At 56.3% G+C, this 23,056-nt stretch overlaps 3 protein-coding genes across 8 annotated transcripts; all 3 read right to left on the bottom strand.

Annotated features, from left to right (window-relative positions):
* Positions 1-45: 45 nt before the first annotated feature.
* On the bottom strand, positions 46-7,551 carry PYCR3 (pyrroline-5-carboxylate reductase 3). Of its 5 annotated transcripts, none has more exons than XM_069599760.1 (7): positions 7,277-7,414; positions 4,809-4,927; positions 2,297-2,361; positions 1,743-1,922; positions 1,325-1,537; positions 941-1,033; positions 46-782 (listed from the first exon to the last, which is right to left on the bottom strand). In XM_069599760.1, the coding sequence occupies exons 1-7, from the start codon at positions 7,306-7,308 to the stop codon at positions 600-602; spliced, it is 885 nt and encodes a 294-aa protein (XP_069455861.1). In that variant the 5' UTR covers positions 7,309-7,414; the 3' UTR covers positions 46-599. The 5 variants fall into 5 exon arrangements, with proteins under 5 accessions (XP_069455861.1, XP_069455863.1, XP_069455862.1 ...); XM_069599762.1 differs by having other exon boundaries at positions 6,392-7,329; XM_069599761.1 differs by lacking the exon at positions 4,809-4,927 and having other exon boundaries at positions 7,212-7,551.
* Positions 7,552-9,796: 2,245 nt separating this feature from the next.
* Positions 9,797-14,751, bottom strand: GFUS (GDP-L-fucose synthase). 2 transcript variants are annotated; one of them, XM_069599765.1, is made up of 11 exons: positions 14,567-14,751; positions 13,491-13,647; positions 13,045-13,159; positions 11,871-11,999; positions 11,719-11,792; positions 11,399-11,532; positions 11,237-11,301; positions 10,868-10,934; positions 10,647-10,726; positions 10,338-10,437; positions 9,797-10,123 (listed from the first exon to the last, which is right to left on the bottom strand). In XM_069599765.1, exons 2-11 carry the CDS (start codon positions 13,634-13,636, stop codon positions 10,068-10,070), a joined length of 966 nt encoding a protein of 321 aa, XP_069455866.1. In that variant the 5' UTR covers positions 13,637-13,647; positions 14,567-14,751; the 3' UTR covers positions 9,797-10,067. The 2 variants fall into 2 exon arrangements, with proteins under 2 accessions (XP_069455866.1, XP_069455865.1); XM_069599764.1 differs by lacking the exon at positions 14,567-14,751 and adding an exon at positions 14,377-14,562.
* Positions 14,752-15,944: 1,193 nt separating this feature from the next.
* LOC138446291 (zinc finger protein 251-like) lies at positions 15,945-22,584 on the bottom strand. Its single transcript, XM_069601147.1, has 5 exons — positions 22,526-22,584; positions 22,064-22,146; positions 21,518-21,710; positions 21,063-21,176; positions 15,945-19,414 (listed from the first exon to the last, which is right to left on the bottom strand). The coding sequence occupies exons 1-5, from the start codon at positions 22,582-22,584 to the stop codon at positions 19,084-19,086; spliced, it is 780 nt and encodes a 259-aa protein (XP_069457248.1). The 3' UTR covers positions 15,945-19,083.
* Positions 22,585-23,056: the final 472 nt, after the last annotated feature.

Raw genomic sequence — 23,056 nt, 5'->3', positions numbered from 1 at the left:
GATTTGGTTTTATCCACCACCAGTGAAACATTGATCGCTCCGTGCTATAGGACAGCATCTTTATTTCCATTTTAAAGGTTAAAAAAAAAAGGTGAAGAAATGGACTTTGGCTGACCCTTCTAACTAGTACAAGGGCTGGGGTCAGACAAGCAGTGCCTGGCTGAGGGCCAGCGGGACAGAGGCTGGAACTCTGGGAGAGGCTTGAGGCCGGGCGGCAGAGTGCGCAGCCGGTGGTGTGTCAGCCCTGTTCACAGACCCCCCGCAGGTGGCAGGAAGGGGCTCCAGCACTTGGGCCTGCATGGGATGGGGCGGCCCCCCAACAAAGGCCCCATGTTTCTGGCTTTCCTGGCCTGTTGGTCCCTTAACGGACATGTTGAGAACCAAATCCTGCAGTCAGAGGCCAGGCCACAGGACCCTCCAGGGCTCCTGACCCAGGGAAGGGTCATCAGGGCCAGCTTTCCCTGTCTTTGCCAGGAGCTTAGGGTCCAGGGACGGGCCACACCCTGCTGTGTTCCCTGCGGGCCAGGGCCCCTCCTCCCTGCAGGGCTTGCAGGACAGAGGGGACCCAAGCCACCACAGGGGAGGGGCGTGGCCCGCACCTACTTCCTGCTGAGCTCCCTGGCCCGGCAGGTGGCAGCCTCCACAGCACTCATGGCCGTGGCCCGCAGCCCACCCTGCTCCAGCGCATGGAGCCCATAGATGGTCGTGCCGCCCGGTGTGCACACGTCAGTCCGCAGCTGAGCTGGGTGCTGCCCCTTCTGCAGAAGCACCTTGGCCGTCCCCTGGGGAGAGGCATTGGGGTTAAGGAGGGGGCAGTGCTGGCAGCCCGTCTGCAGCTCACGCCCCCCCAGCACCTCGTCTCAGCTCAGACTGGCTGGCCGCCTCCCCATGCTGACCCTCCCCTTCCACACACTCCCTGGGCCGTGCAGCAGAGTCTCACCAGCAGGGTCTGGGCAGCGATGCGGTGGGCCAGGCCACTGGGCATGCCCATTTTGATGGCACCTTCGGCCAAGGCTTCGGAGAAGGCACACACCTGTAGCAGTGGGGATGGGGTGGGAGTCAAAGCTAGCCCTCCCTGGGACTCGGCACCCAGCCTGGAGAAGGCTGGGCACCTTGAGAACAAGGCGCAGGGCGCCAGCCACCAGAGCCAAGGCCGGAGCCCAGAGGTCTGCCAAGGGGCCAGCCTCAAAGGCCCAGGAAGGCACTGACGGGGTGGGCACACATGGGCAGCTGAGGATCATGGGCGGATCCCTGGGGACAGGGGCTATTGCGGGGGCTTGGGAAGGCCCCACTTTGCAGAGGGAGGGCTGCCCACCACACTCACAAAGGCCACGCCGCTACCGCTGAGGCCGGTGTGGACGTCCACCTGGGCCTCAGGCACCTCCTCGCACTGCCCGCAGGCCTCCAGCAGGGACCGCAGGAGCTGGGCCTCGTAGCTCCCAGCATGGCGGCCCCGCACCATCACCATGGCACCCTCCTGGACGATGCAGGGCAGGTTGGGTGAGACCCTGAGGACCCGAGCTGTTGGGGGCAGCAGCTGCCAGAGAGAGGCTGCAGTCAGTGAGGCCTGTCCTGGCCGGCAGAGAGACTCTGCTCCCCAACCCACCCATGCCGGCTTCTGGAAGGGCCAGGCCTCAGCTGCAGCCGGTCTGGGATGTCCAGGGTGGGAAGTCGAGTCTGGTCAGCAGAGCCCAGCTTGGGATCAGCATCTCAGCCCCACCGCACCCTCAAGGGCCGCTCACCTCCTCCAGGGTGCTCAGGGACACCCCGGCGGCTACGGACACCAAGATGTGCTCAGCAGTGACGGCAGGAGCCACCTCCACCAGCACAGCTGGAAGGATGTGGGGCTTGGTGGCGAAGAAGACGAGGGAGCAGCTGTGCAGCACCTCCGGGTTGGAGTGGGTGGTCTGGCAGCCCATGGCCTGCAGCAGGGACGCCGGGGCCAGGCCTGTCAGCGGGCATCCTCCAGACCGCAGCACCCCCGCTGCAGATGGCTCTACTCCCAGTGACCAGACCACCCATCCCAGCTCAGGACCCAACCTCAGGTGGGCCCTGACGGCAGCACGGCCTCAAGCCCTCTGAGCCCATGAGTGCCCATGACGTTCCTGCCCACCCAGCACACACACCCCTGTACCCCACCTGGCCCTCCACGACCTTGACATTCCTTCTGGACTTTGACCTCCCCTTCCCCAGCCCAGGCCATCTCAAAACTTTAGCCAAGTAAGCAGACTTCCCTGGCCCCAAGGAGCGTCTGAGGGACAGGAGCCAAGAGCCACCTGGGAGCTGCCCGGCTCACCCGGAAACGGCAGAGGTTCTTGTCGGAGGGTGCACTGGCCAGCACGTGCTCAGCTTCCACTTTTCCTGGAGGGAAAGGCAAAGAAGAGCGGGGGTGTCAGTGAGGAAGGCGGGGCGGTGGAGCGAGCCTGCCAGGTCTGCAAGTCTCTGAGGCTCAGCCACACCTGGGCCATCCTGAGCCTCTCCAGGAAGCCAGGAGCTCAGCAGAGCAGCTCCACTTGGCCGCGACCAGACCAGACCACCAGCCTCACTTGATTCTACCCGGCAGTCGTCACCACCTACCTGCTGCTGCTGCCAAGCCCAGACGCGTTGCTGGACACAGGGACCAGGAGTTCGCCCTGTCTTGTGAGGACACGGATCCCAGGGACTGCTGCCTCTGGGAATGGGAAGGCTGGGGAGGGGGCATGGTGGGTACGGAGGCCCAGGAAGGGAGGGTGCAGGGTAAGGGTGAACCCTGGGAAGAGGGTGTCTATGGGTGTGTCTGTGCTGGGACATCCAAGCAGAGAATGTCTGTTTGGCAGAATCCGCTACAGGTCAGATTTCTACAAGGTCTAACAAGAAGGCAGAAATACACCCCACAACCTGGACAGATGGTGGCAGCCACCATGTGTTGCCTGCACTGTGGCAACACGAACTCTATGGAGCTGGGGGTAGCAGGTAACACTCCAAGTTTTACAAGTAAACCACTGAGGCCTGCAATAAACTGCTTTCTGATGATTTTCATGTCTCTAGACCTTGACATACAGCTAAAGGCAAAAAGCTAGTCCATAATCACCACATAAAGATCCTAAATAACGTGGAGCACGATCAGGACAGCACCACCACTCCTGCTGTAGTTCAGTTCAGTAGCTCAGTCGTGTCCGACTCTGCAACCCCATGGACTGCAGCACGCCAGGCTTCCATGTCCATCACCAACTCCCGGAGCTTGCTCAAACTCATGTCCATGGAGTCGGCGATGCCATCCAACCATCTCATCTTCTGTCATCCCCTTCTCCTCCTGTCTTCAATCTTTCCCAGCATCAGGGTCTTTTCCAAGGAAGTTCTTCACATCAGGTGGCCAAAGCATTGGAGTTTCAGCTTCAGCATCAGTCCTTCCAATGAATATTCAGAACTGATTTCCTTTAGGATGGACTGGTTGGATCTCCTTGCAGTCCAAGGGACTCTGAAAAGTCTTCTCCAACACCACAGTTCAAAAGCATCCATTCTTCGGTGCTCAGCTTTCTTTATAGTCCAGCTCTCACATCCATATATAACTACTGGCAAAACCATAGCTTTGACTAGACCTACCTTTGTTGGGAAAATAATGTCTCTGTGTTTTAATGTGCTGTGTAGGTTGGTCATAACTTTCCTTCCAAGGAGTAAGCGTCTTTTAATTTCATGGGTGCAGTCACCCTCTGCCGTGATTTTGGAGCCCCCCAAAATAAAGTCTGTCACTGTTTCCATTGTTTCCCCATCCTTCTGCCATGAAGTGATGGGACTAGATGCCATGATCTTCTCAACCAATGATTTTGCCTGCCCCCAACACTGGCAGGGTCTGGAGACATTTTTGGCTCTCACAACTGGAGATGTTACTGACCTCTCGCGGGGAGAAGCCACTGAAGGGAGCTAAACACCCTACAATGTGAAGGACAGAGGATGATCTGGCTCCAAATGTGCAGTGCCGGATACTCCAAATGTGGAGTGCCGCTGGCAAACAAATCAAAAGGAGAGTTGTAGGTTCAGAGGGGCCAGGCAACTCAACAGAGGCACAAGATCTCACTCTAAGCTAGGACTGTCCAAGAGAAACATCACTCAACCGATACATGTCACTTTACAACTTCTAGTAGTCATATTAAACAATCAGGAAAAAACAAGTTTAATTATAATACATTTTATTTAACCTAAGATAGCCAAATTGTTATTCTTCCAACAGGTAATCAATATTAAAAATTACTAAAACACATTACTTCTTGTTTGTGTGCTCAATCTTCCAAACTTGGCGTATATGTTGTTTTATGCACTCATAGTGTAATACCAGAGCACCTGACCTGCCTCCTGAGAAACCTGTATGCAGGTGAAGAAGCAACAGTTAAAACTGGACATGGAACAACAGACTGATTCCAAACTGGGAAAGCAGTACGTCAAGGCTGTATATTGTCACCCTGCTTATTTAACTTATATGCAGAGGACATCATGAGAAACGCTGGGCTGGAAGAAGCTCAAGCTGGAATCAAGATTGCCGGGAGAAATATCAATAACCTCAGATATGCAGATGACACCACCTTTAGGGCAAAAAGCAAAGAAGAACTAAAAAGCCTCTTGATGAAAGTGAAAGAGGAGAGTCAGAAAGTTGGCTTAAAGCTCAACATTCAGAAAACTAAGATCATGACATCTGGCCCCATCACTTCATGGGAAATAGATGGGGAAACAGTGTCAGACTTTATTTTTTGGGGGGCTTCAAAATCACTGCATACGGTGACTGCAGCCATAAAGTTAAAAGACATTTGTTGCTTGAAACAAAACCTATGACCAACCTGAGTGAGTGAAGTTGCTCAGTCGTGTCTGACTCTTTGCGACCCCATGAACTGCAGCCCACAAGGTTCCTCCATCCATGGGATTTTCCAGGCAAGAATACTGGAGTGGGTTGCCATTCCTAGACAGCATATTAAAATGCAGAGACATCACTTTCCCAACAAAGGTCAATCTAGTCAAAGCTATGGCTTTTCCAGTAGTCATGTATGGATGTGACGCTCGAACTATAAAGAAAGCTGAGAGCCCCAAAATTGATGTTTTCGAACTGTGGTGTTGGAGAAGACTCTTGAGAGTCCCCTGGACTGCAAGGAAATCAAACCAGTCCATCCTAAAGGAAATCAGAATATTCACTGGAAGGACTGATGCTGAGGCTGAAACTCCAATATTTTGGCCACTTAATACGAAGAACTGACTCAATGGAAAAGACCCTGACGCTGGGAAAGATTGAAGGTGGAGAAGGGGACGACAGAGGGTGAGATGCTTGGACGGCATCACCGACTTGATGGACACGCGTTTGAGCAAGCTCCAAGAGTTGGTGATGGACAGGGAAGCCTGGCGTGCTGCGGTCCACGGGGTCGCAAAGAGTCAGATGCGACTGAACTGATGCACTCACAGTTTAGTTCAGTTCAGTTGCTCAGTTGTGTCCGACTCTTCATGACCCCATAAATCACAGCACGTCAGGCCTCCCTGTACATCACCAACTCCTGGAGTTCACCCAAACTCACGAGCATCGATTCAGTGATGCCATCCAGCCATCTCATCCTCTGTCGTCCCCTTCTCCTCCTGCCCCCAATCCCTTCCAGCATAAGGGTCTTTTCCAATGAGTCAACTCTTCGCATGAGGTGGCCAAACTACTGGAGCTTCAGCCTCAGCCTCAGTCCTTCCAATGAACACCCAGGACTGGTCTCCTTTAGGATGGACTGGTTGGATCTCCTTGCAGTCCAAGGGACTCTCAAGAGGCTTCTCTAGCACCACAGTTCAAAAGCATCAATTCTTCGGTGCTCAGCTTTCTTCACAGTCCAACTCTCACATCCATACATGACCACTGGAAAAACCATAGCCTTGACTAGATGGACCTTTGTTGGCAAAGTAATGTCTCTGCATTTTAATATTCTATCTAGGTTGGTCATAACTTTCCTTCCAAGGAGTAAGTGTCTTTTAATTTCATGGCTGCAATCACCATCCGCAGTGATTCTGGAGCCCCCAAAAATAAACTCTGACACTGTTTCCACTGTTTCCCCATCTATTTCCCATGAAGTGATGGGACCAGATACCACGATCTTAGCTTTCTGAATGTTGAGCTTTAAGCCAACTTTTTCACTCTCTTTCACTTTCATCAAGAGGCTTTTGAGTTCCTCTTCACTTTCTGCCATAAGGGTGGTATCATCTGCATATCTGAGGTTATTAATATTTCTCCCGGCAACCTTGATTCCAGCTTGTGCTTCTTCCAGCCCAGCGTTTCTCATGATGTACTCTGCATATAAGTTAAATAAGCAGGTTGACAATATACAGTCTTGACGTACTCCTTTTCCTATTTGGAACCAGTCTGTTGTTCCGTGTCCAGTTCTAACTGTTGCTTCCTTACTTTCATATAGATTTCTCAAGAGGCAGGTCAGGTGGTCTGGTATTCCCATCTCTTTCAGAATTTTCCACCGTTTATTGTGATCACACAGTCAAATGCTTTGGCATAGTCAATAAAGCAGAAATAGATGTTTTTCTGGAACTCTCTTGCTTTTTTGATGATCCAGCAGATGTTGGCAATTTGATCTCTGGTTCCTCTGCCTTTTCTAAAACCAGCTTGAACATCTGGAAGTTCACGGTTCACCTATTGCTGAAGCCTGGCTTGGAGAATTTTGAGCATTACTTTACTAGCGTGTGAGATAAGTGCAATTGTGTGGTAGTTTGAGCATTCTTTGGCATTGCCTTTTTTGGGGATTGGAATGAAAACTGACCTTTTCCAGTCCTGTGGCCAGTGCTGAGTTTTCCAAATTTGCTGGCATATTGAGTGCAGCACTCTTACAGCATCATCTTTCAGGATTTGAAATAGCTCAATTGGAATTCCATCACCTCCACTAGCTTTGTTCGTAGTGATGCTTTCTAACAGCGCATCCCAATTCCGACCGCCTCGCGGTTACCGTGCGGACGGCTGACCTTGAGCTTCTCCACTATATCCCCTCCAGCCGCGCTCCCAGAGGAAAGGCAGAGTCCGCTAGCCGTCTTGGCCCACGCCCGCTGGCGAGCTCCACCCTGGGGCCCCTGCGTCTAGGGCGCCGCGCTGCTCTGGGATCCGCGGGGCAGGTGGGCACGGGACAGGTAAGCCCGCCCCTCCCACCTCAGGCCGGTCTCGGACGCCCGCTGGCCCCGAGCCCGGGGTCCCCACGCGTCCTACGCCCGTGGCGCCCCACCTGCTTGGATGAGGCCCTGCGCGATGGCCTCCGCCATGCGGCCCGCGCCCACGAAGCCCACTCGCCTGCAGCCGGCCTCCTCCGCCGCCGCCGCCATTACGCCGCCACGCCGCGCCCCACCCCCGCACTCAGCTGCGCCAATGGGCTGCGCGGGCCTCACTTGCGCTCGTCCACGGGCTGCAGAGACCTAACGCTCCGCCCTCTCCCGGGGTTTCCGTGCGGGGGCGGGGCGCCGCGCAAAGCGTGTGATACGCAGGACCGCTGCTGTACCTGGCTGCTCCGCTGGTGTGTGAATTTCGCAAGCAGCAACTTGAGAGGGTCTATTTACAAGCGAAGGGTCGAAAAGGGGGGAGGCGGCAGTGGGATGGGGTACCTCGCGGGGCCAATGGGAAAGCACTGATGGACACCGGCCAGCTGAGCTTCCAGGAAGGGGCGGCTGAGCAGATTCTGATGAAACTCCTGGCAGCCAGAATCCGGACTCCCGCTTATCACTGGTACAGATCAGGGGCTATCGAGTGGGACTCTGCCGGCCTCGGGCCGGTTTCTGGGTGGGAACAGCGCGCGCTGGTTCTGTTTGGAGCCTGTGAGCAGTCGGGTGTGGAGGACAGGGCTGCCTATTTTGGGCTTGTGGTCAGCTTTCCCCCAAGTTGTAGTGGGTTCGAGTGACAGCATAAAATTGACGCAGCCAGTGAAACGTGGGAGTAGCGGTTTGCGGCTTTGCTGTTAAAGAAGCGCCTCAGGCCAGCCTGGGTTTTGGCTTCTGAGAGCCTCTCAGGGAGCTATGTAGGGAGGCAGGGGAGACCTTCCTGAGGTGTAGGTCCCCAGGAGAGACCTGGCCCCTCTAGTTGGTTCTAAGGAACAGAGTGTGAGGCTAGGGACAGGAAGCACCTTAGAGACTGAGAGGGGGAGGGTGGGTGTGGGGTGTGCTTCTAATTCTTGATTGACCTAGGAAAAATAAGCTAAGACTGCAGTTTTTAAGATTGCATTTTAAAAACGTTTTGATATGTTCTTTAAATTCTGCTTTAGCACGTTCTAAATTCTTCAACGGGCTTACCAGGTGGCTCGGTGGAAAGAATCTTCCTGCAACACAGGAGATGCAGTTTCAATCCCAGTGTTGGCAAGATACCCTGGAGGAGGAAATGGCAACCCACTCCAGTATTCTTGCCTGGGAAATCCCATGGATAGAGGAGCCTCACGGGCTCCATGGGGTCACAAAAAGAATGAGACACGACTTAACTAAAAAATTCTTCAACAATGAGAGTCCCTCACTCACTCAGCACTGTCCCTTCAGTGAGAAGGCCCTGCTCTGGTGCTGGGAATGAAGCCCTCACAGCAGCAGAATGGCCAGCCAAAGCCCTACCTGCAGACCTGCCCCTCTATGACACACATACCCCTCAAGGGACAGCTCAGGACACGCAACCACTATTAGTGTCCTCCCAGGCACGTCCAGGCCGTTCTGCTCCTGCCCTTTCTCACAGGGCTGATCCAAGATCCATCTCAGGTGCCACCCCTGCCCATCTCCCTTAACCAGCAGACCCTTCATTCACAAATGGTTGCCACCCCGGGTATACCATGAAGGCGGACCTGGTCCTGGAGCTCTGAGTCCTGTGGGTGGGGGAGGGGAGGAACTTCTGGAGAAGCAGGCCGGTGGGGTGGGCCTCAGAGAGGAATAACCGTCTGGACAGAGACCGAGAAGGTAGGGAGGCACTGACACTATTGGGGAGAGTAATGGGGTGCTGACAAACGCAGTGTGTGGTCAGCTGGATGGGGTGCAGAAGTTGGGACTGTGTGCCTAGCACAGGGGGGACAGCCGATGCTGCCCAGATAAACAAAAGATGTCATGATCGTGTGGGCACACCAGTCACTGGTCCACACTCATGAAGAGGGGACCTGAGAAGAAGGGGCTCCCAGAGCCAGGGAAGATGCCTGGGTCCTGAGGGAGGCAGTCCCACTCCGGCCTGGAGGCTGGCACCCGCAGAACTGCCTGAACAGCCAGGGTGCCAGTGGGTCAACCCGTCTAGAACTTCCTATTGAGGAAGGTGCCACTCACCTCCCTGCCCGCCAGGCCCACTCCTGTGTGACACCTGTCACTGTCCTCGGGAGAAGGACAGGCTGAGCCCCAGCACCCAAGCCACCACATGAGGGCTAGGGAGATGAAGGGCCAGGTGGGGCTCCTCTCCGCTGGGGCCCCAGGGGAGCCTGAACCAGCAGACCGACACTCTCCTCAGATCCCTCTGTGCCCGCCCGGCCTATCCAAACCCAGACCCGGCCTCTTTCCCCAAAGTCCTGGGAGGAAGCAGGGGAGCCCTGGGGAGTGCGGTTACCCAGGCCCGCATGTGGCCGTGTGGGGAGAGGCTGGCTCTGGCCACCGCACTGGGACCATTGCAGGTGCCCTACCCTTTGTCCCTACCAGCTGACAGCCCACCCTCTCCTGCCACCTGCCCACTCACTTCTCTGTGTCTCCGCCCACTGCCACCCTTCTGCCCCAGGGACAGTTGGTCACCATGGCCCAGCAGCTCTTGGGGGGCTGGCCAGGCTCAGGAGGCAGTGCTGCGGTGGGGATGGGGGTGGCTGGCACACAGGCCTGTGAAAATGCTCTTTATTGGCTCCCAGGGATTGGAAGCGGACACTCAGGGATGGAGTTGGGGAGCAGGGTGCTGGGCTTGGCTTCCCTGATGTGGACGGAGGCCCCACCAGACAGTCACTGAGGCCTGCCTCAGCAGATGGAGTGGAGCAGAGGCCACCATCAGGAGGGCAGGCGGTGCCCCCAGCTCCTGGCAGTTTCTGAGAGTGGCTGCTGCTGGGCACTGCCGGCCGGGCGCTGGGGAGGAGGTGGACCAGCTCTGGCCACAGGCTTCACTTCCGGGCCTGCTCATAGTTGTCCGTGAACCAGGCACAGGTCTCCTTCACGGCTGCAGAGGCGGGCAGGTGAGGGCCAGGGCGGTCCTGACCTCCCCAAAAGGAAGATGGGGACCCAGGGAGTCCTGCCTCTGCGGTGAGGTCACGGAGGCCAAACCCGTGGAACGTTCCCCCCAACTGGCACTGGGAAAGCTGAGGCCCGGGCAGGGGCAGTGGTGGGCCCTGGGAGAGGCCGGAAGCCCCTGAGGAACAGGGTGGGAGGCTCACCCTGCTTGAAGGGCGTGAACCGGAAGTCGGGCAGGTAGGCCCGCAGCTTGGCATTACTGGCCGTCTTCTTAAACTGCCCATCTGACTTGGTTGTATCAAACTGGGCACCTGGTCAAGGCCTCAGCACGAGGGGAAGCCCCGCTGCCCCCCGCCTGCCCTTGAGCCCGGCCCAGCTTTCCCAGGAGAAGCCTCCAGGGCAGAGCAGCAGTGCCCCCACCCCCTGGCCCCCAGGGTGAGTGCCATGGGGGCATCAGGGCACAGTCTCCTGCAGGGAGGCCCGAGGCACCCCAGCCTCCGACCAAAGGATACGGTGACCTCCCCGTGGAAGTCCATGGCCTCCACCACGGCCTCAGCTGCCTCCTGGACAGACACCTCGTCCTCCTCGCCCACTGTGGGGAGCCAGGGGCCAAAGGCCAGGTCAGGCCCTCACTGCCCGGCCCCCAGAAGTCCCCTCCCTGCTCGGCAGCTCCAGGGACAGACAGGGTCGCCCCTGGATGGTGGGGGTGGGGATGGAGCTGCTGGGCGCCCACCTGACAGGATGATGGGCTCCACCTCGTTGTATTCCCGCAGGGCCCAGATAAAGAGCCGGGCCAGGTCCTGCCGGTCAGACGTCTGGGGTCAGAGGCCACCAGTGACAGCCCACGGGTGCATGTCCCCTCTCCAGCCCAGGTCCCTCCCTTTGGGCAGTGGCCAGCCAGCTGTGCCCCAACACCCTCCTCCCGATGAGCTCAGAGCTACCCCAGCAACTCTCCAGGGACAGGAACCTACAGGGCCCCAGCGAGGATGGGGGCCAGCCTGGACCCCTACACTTTCCCAGGCTCCCTCCCGCCTGCCCACGGCCAGCTCGGCGGCCCCAGGAGACGTTCTGGGGGACAGCCGTGCCCCCCTGCGGCACCAACCAGTGAGTAGATGAACTGCCTCCGGGGCCTCCCCGTGCCCCACACCGTCAAGGCTGAGCCGCTGCCTGTGGGTCAGGAGGGCAGGTGTCAGCATCAGCCATCCCCCCCAACTCACCGCACCGGGCTGCGCCCCAGGGACCCCCGCGGGCGGCGGGCACTCACTCTTGGCCAGGTGCACCTTGTGGATGAGGCCAGGCAGTACGTGGCCATCCTCGATACTGAAGTTGTCGTGGGGCCCGAAGACGTTGGTGGGGATGACAGCGGTGAAGGTGCAGCCGTGCTGCTGGAAGTAGGCCCTGCGGCGGCAGAGCGTCCCCTCTGGCCCTCACCCTGGGGCCACTGGCCCGTCCCACCTCGAGTCCCACCCCAGCCAAGGTCTGGGAGCCCTGACAGGCTGCCCCCTGAGCCCACCCACCGCGGGGCACCCAGGCCCCCTTCCCCAGCCTTGACTGGCCTCTGCCCAGGGGGCGTAGGAGGAGGACCTGTTCTGCACATCAATCATCCTCTTGGCGTAAGAGTAGCCAAAATTGCTGCTGTGCGGTGGCCCGTTGTGAATCTGGGGGAGCAGAGGACCTGCTGCTTCTCGGCCCCGCCCCCAGGCCACGCCCCACCCTGCCCAGGCTCCTCCCCTTACCATGGTCTCATCGATAGGGTAGGTGGTCTTGTCTGGGAAGATGCAGGTGGACAGGCAGGAGACTACCTTGCGCACGCCCACCTCGAAGGCCGAGTGTAGCACATTATCATTGATGTGTATGTTTTTCCTCTGCGGGGCGGGGGGCGCGGGGGGCGGTGGGAAGCAGGGGTCAGGCTCCTCCAGGAACAGTCCGAAGCCTCACCTGCTCCTCCAGGGACTGAAGTGGGGACGGACCCTGGAGGCCGCATCTGAGCCTGAGTTCCAACTACTCCCAGCGCCCGCCCCCAGGACTGCAGGAGGGTCTAGGCCTGCCTCCCCTGAAGCTGCAGGAGGACCTTGGAGGAGAGGGCTACACCCCAAGCTCAGGGCTGAGCCCCACCCTCAGGGGCTGCTGAGGTGGTTCAGGCACCCAGGGGGCCCAATCTGGCCCTGAGGCAGGGAGGGAAGATGGGGCCCTTCCACACCCCCAACCCAGGAGCTCACCCCTGGCTCTACTGCTCAGTAGCAGTGAAGCCTTGGCTGGCCACACCCCTCCTCGGGCCTCACTTCCCTCTCCAAGAACATGAGCTGGCCGGGGCATTTGGGTGGTCTGGGGAGAGGGGAGAGGTGGTGGTCAGGCAGCTTCCTGGGAAGGCTGTCGCTGAGACGAGGACAGACCCCCGTGCATAATCTGGTCTAAGCTTCCACCATCCCAGGCCCAAAGCAGGGCTGAACCACACCAAGGCCAGTGGCAGAGATAGGGACAGCCCTCAGGGGCAAAGCCTGGCAGGGGCAGGGCCCTGGAAGAGCGCAGCTTACACCTCAGCAGCCCAGGGTGCACCCCAGGCTCAGTGCAGCTGGACCTTCTGGGAGCAGGGGCATTTGGAGGCCCAGGAGGAAGGAAGCAGTTGGGGCAGGGTCACACGCCAAATGCTGGCTTCTCTCAGCTCACCCAAACCCCATTTACCTCTTGGGCTTTCCCTATTGGGCCAAATGTCCCCAAGCCTACCTGTGTGCCCCTCTGCCTACAGCCCAAGTGTAGGGCACTGGGGGCCCTCGGGGCTGCCCCACCTGCTGGGCCAAGCCCTGACCCTCAGGAACTTCGTGTGGCCAGAACAAGAGCTTGGGAAGCTGGCCAAAAAGCCCCCAAAATCTGGGATCCTGGCTCCCAGTGCTCACTGGGACTCTCCCTTACCCAGAAGTCCAAATTGTATTTGATATTCCGGAACAGGCCCCCCACCATTGCAGCAAGATGGATGACGTGTGTGGGCTGGACCTGTTGAAACAGCGCTCGGGTCTGTGCAGCATCCCTGTGGGGAAGCCAGGCCATCAGGGGCTGCTTGGAGGCCCGAGGGAACAAGCACCCTGGCTCAAGGCACTGGGGGCAGGAGCCAGGGAGGGTCAAAGGCGGGAGGGGCTGCCAAAAGGGAAAGTGGCCAGGCCGTGGCTGGTAGGAGAGTGTGGGCTTCCAGGAAGAGAAAGGAGGAAGTTTGCCCAGGAGCAAAGCTGTGCACATCCTGGCCAGGCCAGCCACCTGGCAGGGAGGGCCCGGATGCGAGGCCCCGCCAGGGACAGGGCCGGTCCGGAGCGCTCAGTCTGGAGAGGGCACAGTGGGTGTGCTCCAGGGAGGGGTGGACTCACGTGAGATCGGCATCCTTGGAGGAGACAAACACCCAGTCCTCTCCGGGCAGCCTGGCCCCATCTTCTACCACCTTCTGGATGGCTCTGCCCACCAGCCCTGAGCCCCCAGTCACTAGGATCCGCCTGGTCCCCCGAGGATCGCCCATGGTGGCTACACCTGTAGGGCCAAATGGTGCGAGGCTGAGGCCATTGCTACCATCCCACAGAACCCCACTCCCCTGAGCTGCCACAGCCCAGGGTCACTGCCCCTAGCACTGGGGCACAGTATGTGGTCACCAGGCCAGGGAGACTGCCTGCTGGGGACCAGGCAGACCCAGCTAGCCTGAGCCATCCGCTCCTCTCAGCTCTGTTCCCCAGGGAGCCCTGTGCCTACCACTCAGCCTGGAGAACCAGGCTCTGCCCTGCAGGCCCAACCCTGACCCCCACTGGGCCAAGAAGGAGAACATTTGGCTCCTTTCTGGCTCACAAGAAGGCAGGCAGCCAACCTTGGGTCTGGGGCTTTCTGGCCAAAGTCCATATGCTACTGACTGTGGGAAGGGGTGGCGCCTGTGTTTGCAGCCCAGTGCCCACTTCAGCTAGCCTTGGAAAGCTTGGTTCCTTCTGGGCAGGCAGAGCTTCTGGCTACCTGGAGAAATGGACAGGCCTCAGGGCGCCACCACCTCATAGCACCCTATCCTGGGGGTTGGAAATCTGCTTGGGCAACTACAGGAGGCCTTTGAACTCCCTGATGCAGAGCCCGACGGGCAGCCCAGACCAGAGGGGGCCCTTCCCAAGCATTCTGATGGCATGAGCAGTGTAGCAGCAGGCCCTGGGGTAGACGCTACCGCGGCCGGGCCCCTCCCACGTTTCCCCAGGCGCTTCCCAAGCCCTCCACCCCTGGACCCACCTCTGAGCCCGCTCGCACAGTGCAGTTGGGCCCCTTTCCGTGCTTCCTGGTCCCTCCCACGCCCCCACTTCCCGGCACCCTTCAGGCATTTCTGATTGTCACGGGGCACCCAAGGTCCAGGCCCCGGCTCGCCATGCCACACCCCCACCATCCCTTCCCGAGGTCCCCTCAGCGCCCCTCGCCTTCTTACCTGCGCCTTACCCCACCTGCCCGCAGAGCCGCTTCCGGCGCCGGCTGAGCGTCCAGCCACGCGCCGGGGCCAGGTGGAGTGGGCAGGACCAGGTCGGGCCGTCCCGCGGCACTCTGGGAAGTGGAGTCCTCGAGGGCCGCTCCAGGCATTGCTGGGACATGAAGTCCAGAGCCGCGCAGTAGCCTGGGAAATGTAGTTCCTGTCGGCTCCGCCTCCCCTAGGCCGATCGCTGCTAGCCTCTAACCCCGACGGTGCCGGCGTTGGGGCTGTGGGAGAGGACGCGAGGCTGCGGATCTCCGAAAGCCTGCAGACTCTGGACGGAGGAGTAGCGGCAGGGCCAAAGAATATTCTGAACACGGAGGAGCTGCAGCTGCTCGGTGCTTTCCTAGGGTAAAAACTGCATTTGTGAGAAGCAACTGCAACAATTACTATATTCGGGACACTGAGGGGGACAGTATATAAAATATACTTTAATAAATACATTAAAAAGACAAACACATTTCACGAAATTATTAATAGCAGGAGATCACTTGGGGGCCACTGCTGTAGTTCAGGTAATAACGACTCAGAAGTTTACTGACTGAAGCAAGATCAAGTTGGAAGAATTAAGAGGATTCCTGCTTCATTGGCTAGGCAAGCTATGGGAGGAAGTTAGGTACAAGGCCTGATGTGATGGTTGGTGTCAACTGGTTATGTGTCATCTCGGCGAGGCTGTAGCACCCAGTGATTCACAAACAAATCTAGGTGCTGCCAGTGAAGATACTTCATAGACAGTAGCATCTTAGACCAGGTGACTTGAAGAAAACTAGACTTTCCTTGATAATGTGGGTCTCATTCATTCAGGAGGCTTCCCAGGTGGCACAGTGGTAAAGAATCCACCTGCCAATTTAGGAGGCACAGTTTTGATTCCTGAGTTGGAAAGATCCTCTAGAGTAGGAAATGGCAACCCACTCCAGTATTCTTGCATAGGAAATCCCATGGATAGAGGAGCCTGGAGGGCTACAGTCCAGGGGGTGGCAAAGAGCCGGACACGACTGAGTGAGCACATCCATTCAGTTGAGAAGCCTTAAGAGCAAAATTGAAGTTTCACTGAAGGAGAAGACATTCTATTTCAAGACTGGAGAGTTCCTGCCCTAGAGTTCTAGCCTGCCAGCCTGTCCTACAGACTTCAGACTTGCCAGCCCCACAATCATGTAAGTCAGTCCTTCGAAATACATCAATATCTACCTATGTATATATACATATATGTATTTATTATATATATAGTTTGCGTTTCTGTCTAGGGCACTGCAGTATGGTGAATGGAGTTTTCACCAAGGGAAGTAAAGAGTTGGAATAAAAGCAACTGTAAACTGAATCCAGCAGCATAGTAAAAGGATTATACACATGACTAAGTGAGATTTATTTCTGCAATGCAAGGGATGGTTCAATTTTTAAAAAAAGAATCAAATACAGCACATTCATAGAACAAAGAACAAAAATGATCTCAGCTGAGGCAGATAAAGCATTTGATAAAGTCTAACACCCTTTCATGATAAGAATACTCAACAAACCAGGAACAGAAGAGAACTTCAACTTAATCAAGCGTATTTATGAAAAACCCACAGCTAACATCACACTCCTTTAACATCCCAAAGGAAATCAGTCCTGAATATTCACTGGAAGGACTGATGCTGAAGCTGAAAATCCAATACTTTGGCCACCTGATGCGAAGAACCAACTCATTGGAAAAGACCCTGATGCTGGGAAAGACTGAAGTCAGGAGGAGAAGGGGACGACAGAGGATGAGATGGTTGGATGGCATCACCGACTCGGACATGAGTTTGAGCAAGTTCTGGGAGATAGTGAAGGACAGGGAAGCCTGATGTGCTGCAGTCCATGGGGTTGCAAAGAGTTGGGCACAACTGAATGACTGAGCAACAATGTCAAACTCAATGAATGAAAGACTAAAAGCTTTCGCCTTAAGGTAAAATTAAACAAAAATGTTCACTTTTGCCACTTTTGCTCAAAATTGTACTCGAAGCTCTGGCCTGAGTGACTGGGCAAGAAAAAGAAAAACAAGGCACCCAGACTGACAGCACCACTGTGACTTCCTACAACGGATCCTGGGAAGTGCTGCAAACAGAAGGGGAGGTACTTTTACAAAAAGAAAGGAGGATGGATTCAGGATGGGCTTAAACAAGATATGTTCATTACAATCCACCCCTTGACGACTCAACATCCACATCAGTACATTTTCTGAAAAAGCACTTTCAAAGCTTCTGTCCATCCATTCCAACACATTACATAGCTCTGCAGCTGGTCCCTCCTCCACCCCCAAGGAACATCATCCAGCGTCTCTTCATTAATTGTGTCCTGTTTCATCCAGTGTTTCTGAGCCATGTCTTTATCTCTGACAAGACTCCATCATATTTTTTGCATCTAATGAACTTAATTTGAATTTAACTATTGCTGTTACACCCTGGGAAGAAAGAGGTAAAGGGAAAAGAAGGAAAATAAGCTTTAAAATTTGACTCAGTAACTTCCCTGGCAGTCCAGTGGTTAAGACTCTGGACTTCCACTACAGGGGCTCAGGGAACTAAGATCCTACACTCCCCGAGGCACAGTCAAATAAATAAAATATGGTGACACATTAAGGAAATAAATATGGAAAGAGCTGCAGTCTTTGTTAATTAAAGTCTGGGGCAAGCTTATTTTTTCCTGTTGGTGATCTACTCCTTTTCCCTGGGTGCCTGTGGTCCAGTCATTTCATGAAACTTCATGTTCTCTGTTTTTTCTTTCACTCACAGTCAGGTCTTTCAGTGTCAAGACCAGGCACTCCTTTAGTTCAGGAAGGTTTTCTTTTGCTACAGCTTTGAATCTAGATAGTCTGGGTGAAACACTGTGGGCAACACCCAAATCCCCCTTTTTCATTGTCAGTTTACCAGGTTCCTTTGAGTCAAAATAAAACTTCCGGTTATATTTTTCTCTATTTTATTTTGGCTGCACTGCACATAGTGTGGGATCTTAGTTCCCTGACCAGGGATCAAACCCATACCCCCTACAGTGGAAGCCTGGAGTCTTAACCACTGGACTGTCACGGAAGTCCCATGTTTTACTTTATGTTTATATATCTGTACATTTCCTCAAATGATAATGTATTGCTTCTGTAATTAAGTTATTTAATCTGCCTGCAGGAAAATAGCTGAGCACACTTAGTTTCACTAGACATGTGACACTCAGCCTCTAAGCAGTGAAAGGAATGGCAAGAGTTCAGTGGATGGTCACAAAGGCACAGCCTTCCCCTGCCCGCCCCCTGATGCTTGGGCAGTGCTTGCCAACTAACGTTCCTATAGATATCCTGCGTTTTGTGACCACTGTCTTCTTTTATATCTGTTTTCTCTATTTCCACCATGTGTTTTAAATTTTTAATGTTATTATTGTATAGAAAACATTCACACTGTGCAAACATATTCTCTATGGAAGAACTGGCTGGAAAAAAGAACAGTCCAAATGACATGCACGCTCTTAATGTTTCATATGGCCTAACTCAAGCAGAGTTGGCATGCAGGAAGGTGAAGCTGAGCAAGCAAATCCACAGGGCCAACAGCAAGGGCTGAGCTGCCCAAGATGGAACACTCACATCCTGCTCAACAAATCAGCATCTGAAAACAACCAGCCAGGACCAAACGATGACGAGAGTTACATGTTCTTCTCCTGGTGCTCAGGGCTGCTGTGTGATGGAAGATTGATTATCCAAAAGTTTGGTACCCCATCCAGATTTCAAAGGCATTTAGAACCCACCTATGATGCAAATAAACCAAAGACCTACATTTTAAATTTCAGAAATAAGATCTGGATGCACCTGAAAATAGTAACTTTCAAAGCATCAATTTGTCCACAGGCGTCTCACAGCTACACTGAATCCAGCAGGCTACCAGGTCGTGGTGACTGGGGCAGGCAGGCAGGCCTGGGCTACCCCTTGTTGTGGGAAGGACCTGAAATGCACACGTTGATCTCGGTGGAGAAACAATCCAGTCCCTCGTGCTGGTCTTGCTCTGCGGTGCCACGTGCTGAGGACATCCTCCTGGGGCCCTCCTTGCAGCAGCAGCCAGCCCGAAGCTCCCCCTGCCAGTGGCTACTTAGCTTACAGAGATCCACGCCTCCTGGCTGCACAGGTGCGATTTCTGATGAGTCGGAAAGCTGGACTTCCAGATGAAACTCTTCCCGCACTTTGAGCACCGGAACGGCCTCTCTCGGGTGTGGATCCGCTGGTGCTGGGCAAGGACAGTGCTGTAACTGAAGGGCTTCCCGCACCACTGGCACCCAAAAGGCTTCTCGCCACTGTGGACACGCTGGTGGCGGTGCAGCGTGGAGAGCCGAGTGAAGGCACGGCCGCACTGCCCGCAGGTGTGCAGCTTCTGGCCAGCGTGCGCGTTGCGGTGCTGCGCCAGCTGCGAGAGCTGGCTGAACGCGCGGCCGCACTCCCCGCATGCGCCGCTGTGCGTGGCCGGGTGTCTCACCAGACGCCAGAGGTATTAGAAGATCTTGGCGCACATTTCGCACGTGTGGGCTGTCTGCCCTTTAGCGTTTGTCTCGCGGCTACAGAAAAGCTCGGGTCCGCATTTACTGCCTTTCTGGGACCCTTCTCCTTTGGAGATGGTCCAGAAGGTTCCATGTGATGGTCTCTCCTGGATAAGGAAGTTCTCCAGGCTCCCTAGCCTGCCCTCCTGCCCAGTGGCTTCTTTGCAGACTGCTTTTGGAGGCTCACCCCCGAAGAAGCTTCCAGATGTTCCTCCTGGAGGCTCTGCAGCTGGAGTCATTTTCACCCTTGCAGTCACATGTTTACACAAAGACCCCTGGGTGGAACTGAAACAGAGAAAGGGCCCACGTGTTACCCTGTTTGAGAAGGTCCACCTGGGCCCCCACTCTGTGCCTGCAAGTATCAACCACCTGCTGGCCTTCTCCACGAGGTGTCCCATGGGTGAGTCCAGGCTCACTGGCTGTGCGCATGTGCCCACCTCCTTCATGGACCTTCCCCTCATATGTCCCAACTTTTTCTCACCACCTTTTTCTAGTTGAAGTCTGTAGCTGACGCTGCAAGCACCTTACACAAAGCCCCCGCCTCCCCAGGATTCTGGCCCTGCTGCAGCAGACAGCTCTGAGAGCTCTGCCTTCCAGCATCCTCTGGGGCACGTGTGCCTCTGTCTTAGCCGAGGTCTGCACTTCCAGCCCAGGCTGCAGACAGGTACCACCCTGGGGGCAGGGACCAAGGACAAGTGTCCCCCTCCTTCGCTCTGATGGACAGTCCCATATGCCTCCTGCAGCCTCTCAGTGGTCATGGTCCTGGAGCTGTGGTGCTCCACACGCTGGCAGTGGCAGCTCTGTACTAACTTTTCTCTCCTCTCTCTCTTCCTGCTTTCTCTTGCCTGCTTCCAAAAATTACTGCCTTCCAAATACACATCAATACCTGAAACTCTAAGCCTCTACACTCAGGAAACCCAAAGGACTGGAACTGACCCCCAGGAAGGGTTTCTAGGATGATGCCCTTGATGCTCAAATGTCCACAGGCGTCCAGTGCAGGGATGAGGTGTCAGAGCTGGACTGCAGGACACCCAGTGGGTGTGCAGAGAGGTGAAGAACTGGGTAGTATGAGGAACTCCCTATATTTGGTGTCAGAAGTGATGCTGTGAGGAGAACAGAAGTTCCCGTTTAAGGGCAAATGGGCAGACACTTCCAGATCGTGCCAAGGTCACCAGGGGCCACTGCTACCCATGGCCAGCAGCAGTTCTGGGAGGCGGGATGTCTGGCTTGACTGATGTTAAGTGTTCTGGATCTCAAACTTATGCCAAGGGCATTATTTGGAGCCTGAGACCCACGATGCTGAGAACCAACCCCAATTTTCACAACTTGAGCCAAGAGCCTCCCCCCAGCTCTGGCTGGTTTGGTTGGGTTTTCGGTGGCTCAGACAGTAAAGCGTCTACCTACAATGCGGGAGACCTGGGTTCAATCCCTGGGTCGGGAAGATCTCCTGGAGAAGGAAATGACAACCCACTCCAGTATTCTTGCCTGGAAAATCCCATGGATGGAGGAGCCTGGTGGGCTACACAGTTCATGGGGTTGCAAAGAGTCGGACACGACTGAGCGACACTCACTCACTCAGTTCCTTGTAACTGAGGGTTCTAACTGGTAGCTCATCCCATGGGGCTGTTGGGGGAGAAAATGAGGCACAATTTGTTAAGCATCTGGCACGGTGCTGGACTCCCAGAAAATTGTCCTCAATCTGCAATGAAGGGGAAAGGCAACAATCACAGCCTTTACCCCTTCACCACTAACTGGCTGCCTGTTTTCAACTGATGGGTGTCCATGTACCTGGGTAAGGACACCAAGGGACAAGCCAACAAAAGTGCACTTTATGACTGTGTGATTGTCCTTCTATCTGGCTGTTCACAACACTGGCTGTGTATGCTGAGTGCAAATACTGAACAACCTGAGGCCTGTGGCTCCCCTCACTCACCCATGCCGGCATCTCTCGCAGGCTCTGCTTCCTGGGCCCCCAGCAGGTCTGAGCCCCAGGGCTCCCTTCCTTGCTCCAATTGGGAGATCAGATCTGATTGGGATCCTGGAACTCCTGCCCGAGAGGAGAGAGGAAATGGGTGAAGTGCTAGGGCACGCTTGGCATCCCACTCCAGAGGCAGTCTGGGACTGGGGGGTTAGCTGGCCCTACGATGCAGGCTCTGAAACATGGAGTCTCCCCAGGAGGTTGAGGTGGGTGGGGAGCAGGGCAGGGATGAGGACTCAGCAGAGGCCCACCTCTGTGAGAGACACGGACACCTCTAGTCTCCAGGCAGCAAAGTGCTGGCAGAGACCCTGCCCCGGGGACAGGTCCAGAGACCCCCACCTGTCACCTGGGAGCAGAATGTCCCCCCTGGTCCCAGAGTCACAGCCAGCCTGGCCCCTCCGGGATCTCACCTCAGCTGGGGGTGGGGAGGAGGGAAGGGCTGCGGCTGAATCACCTCACCCAGAGAGACCAGGTTCCTGTAAGTCTCCAGCATCACGTCTCTATACAGGGTCCTCTGCCCAGCATCCAGACACGCCCCTTCTTCCTGGGTGAAGTGCACAGCCACGTCCCCAAAAGTCAGGAAGCCCTGAAACAACATTGGTTCTGCTCATGGGGTCAGCACATCAGGATTCAAGGCGGAGGAGGCAGATGGCTCACCAGCAAGCATGTGGGACCCCTGGACTCCACCTCAAGGTACCCTGCTTGCCAGGGAACCCCTAATGACAACCGTCAACCCAACCTATCCATACCCCACCCTGCTCAGTTCCGCCTTTCCTGGTGAGTGTCCCTCCGCAGCCTCCGGAAGGCCCTGGGGAACAACGCGGAGGGGTAAGGGAAGCCCCTGTGAGGCCCCGTCCTGGAGAGGACCTGGGACTCAGGGTCCCAAGTGAAGCGGGCTCCGAGGAAAAATCTTCTGGGAGGCAAGGAGCCCAGGTCCTGGGGGCAGGCGCGCTCACCTAGGGCCAGGTGGCCGGGGGGCTGCCCGCCATGCCGGCTCCCCGTCTCCCCGCGGCGAGGGCAGTGGCGGCGGCAGGGCGGCCTGCAGACAGGAGAGAAGGCAGGGCACGGCGGCGGGCCTGGGGCTTCGGACCCAGCCCCAGCCCTGCAGCGGCTCCAGCTCGCAGGCCGGCCGGGACAGGGGCCTCGCGAGGACGCAGAGGCTCTGCGTTAAGGTGAGCACCCGGGCGCGCTGGTCAACCATAATAGAGCAGGGTAGCTGGGTGGGCTTCGCGCGGGCAGACGGAGAAGCCGACCCACGCCCTGTCCCGCCTGCCTGCGGCGAGGGTGTAGCTCCTGGTCCGATCCGCTCCCCAAGCTCCCGGCTCGGCCCAGGCCCGCTTTGCCTCCACAGGCCCCGCCCCCTGCAGCCCTCGGCCCCGCCCCACGCCCCGCCTCCTTGGGCTCCGGCCCTGGGATACCTGCGACGCTTGCTGAACGCAGAGATCACTGGCCATTGCCGCTGATGTTCTAGTTCCATGGGTCTGAATGTACTTCGGAGTCAACTTGAGTAAGCTCTCCTGGAGACTCTATGGAGAGCAAACTTTAGCACCCTCCCGATCTTGCCTGGAGAATCCCAGGGACGGGGGAGCCTGGCGGGCTGCAGTCTATGGGGTCGGACAGAGTCGAACACGACTGAAGCGACTTAGCAGCAGCAGCAGCAGATCCTAGGACGGTCCGCACCTTCTCCACTGCCTGGCCGGTGCCGGAGGGCCTGCTAGTCACACACGCGCACGTCTGCCTCCCAGGATCTGGGCTTGGCGAGGGCACAACTCTATCAGGAAAGAAGGGAGGGAGGGAGGAAAAGAAAAGAAAGAAAAAGTGAAAGAAAGAGATACCTGGTCCAGATACCAGGAAGGTTTGTGGTTGTGACCAGCCGGTGTTAGGAAAGTCCTGCTTCCAGGTACAAGGAGGTTTGGGGCAGCGGAGGTGCTGCTCAGGTGAGAGGAGAC

This window comes from Ovis canadensis, chromosome 9 (assembly GCF_042477335.2).
Source record: "Ovis canadensis isolate MfBH-ARS-UI-01 breed Bighorn chromosome 9, ARS-UI_OviCan_v2, whole genome shotgun sequence".
NCBI classification, from domain to species: domain Eukaryota; kingdom Metazoa; phylum Chordata; class Mammalia; order Artiodactyla; family Bovidae; genus Ovis; species Ovis canadensis.
Note: the sequence above shows the minus strand (reverse complement) of the source record. Positions and strands in the feature narration are given on the sequence as shown.

Coding starts and splice junctions, on each gene's coding strand:
- PYCR3 (XM_069599759.2), bottom strand. CDS start 5,298: ATGCCGTCCAAGCATCTCACCCTCTGTCGTCCCCTTCTCCACCTTCAA. Junction 2,362..4,808: donor GAGCAACTTCACTCACTCAG/GTTGGTCATAGG, acceptor CTTTCCCTCCAG/GAAAAGTGGAAGCTGAGCAC. Junction 1,923..2,296: donor AGAACCTCTGCCGTTTCCGG/GTGAGCCGGGCA, acceptor TCCCTGCTGCAG/GCCATGGGCTGCCAGACCAC.
- GFUS (XM_069599764.1), bottom strand. CDS start 14,527: ATGGTGGGGGTGTGGCATGGCGAGCCGGGGCCTGGACCTTGGGTGCCC. Junction 12,000..13,044: donor AATACAATTTGGACTTCTGG/GTAAGGGAGAGT, acceptor CCCGCCCCGCAG/AGGAAAAACATACACATCAA. Junction 10,438..10,646: donor ACTTCCACGGGGAGGTCACC/GTATCCTTTGGT, acceptor CCAGGTGCCCAG/TTTGATACAACCAAGTCAGA.
- LOC138446291 (XM_069601147.1), bottom strand. CDS start 22,584: ATGGAACTAGAACATCAGCGGCAATGGCCAGTGATCTCTGCGTTCAGC. Junction 21,711..22,063: donor CCCCGGCCACCTGGCCCTAG/GTGAGCGCGCCT, acceptor CCCCATGAGCAG/AACCAATGTTGTTTCAGGGC. Junction 19,415..21,062: donor TGCGAGAGATGCCGGCATGG/GTGAGTGAGGGG, acceptor TCTCTGTTTCAG/TTCCACCCAGGGGTCTTTGT.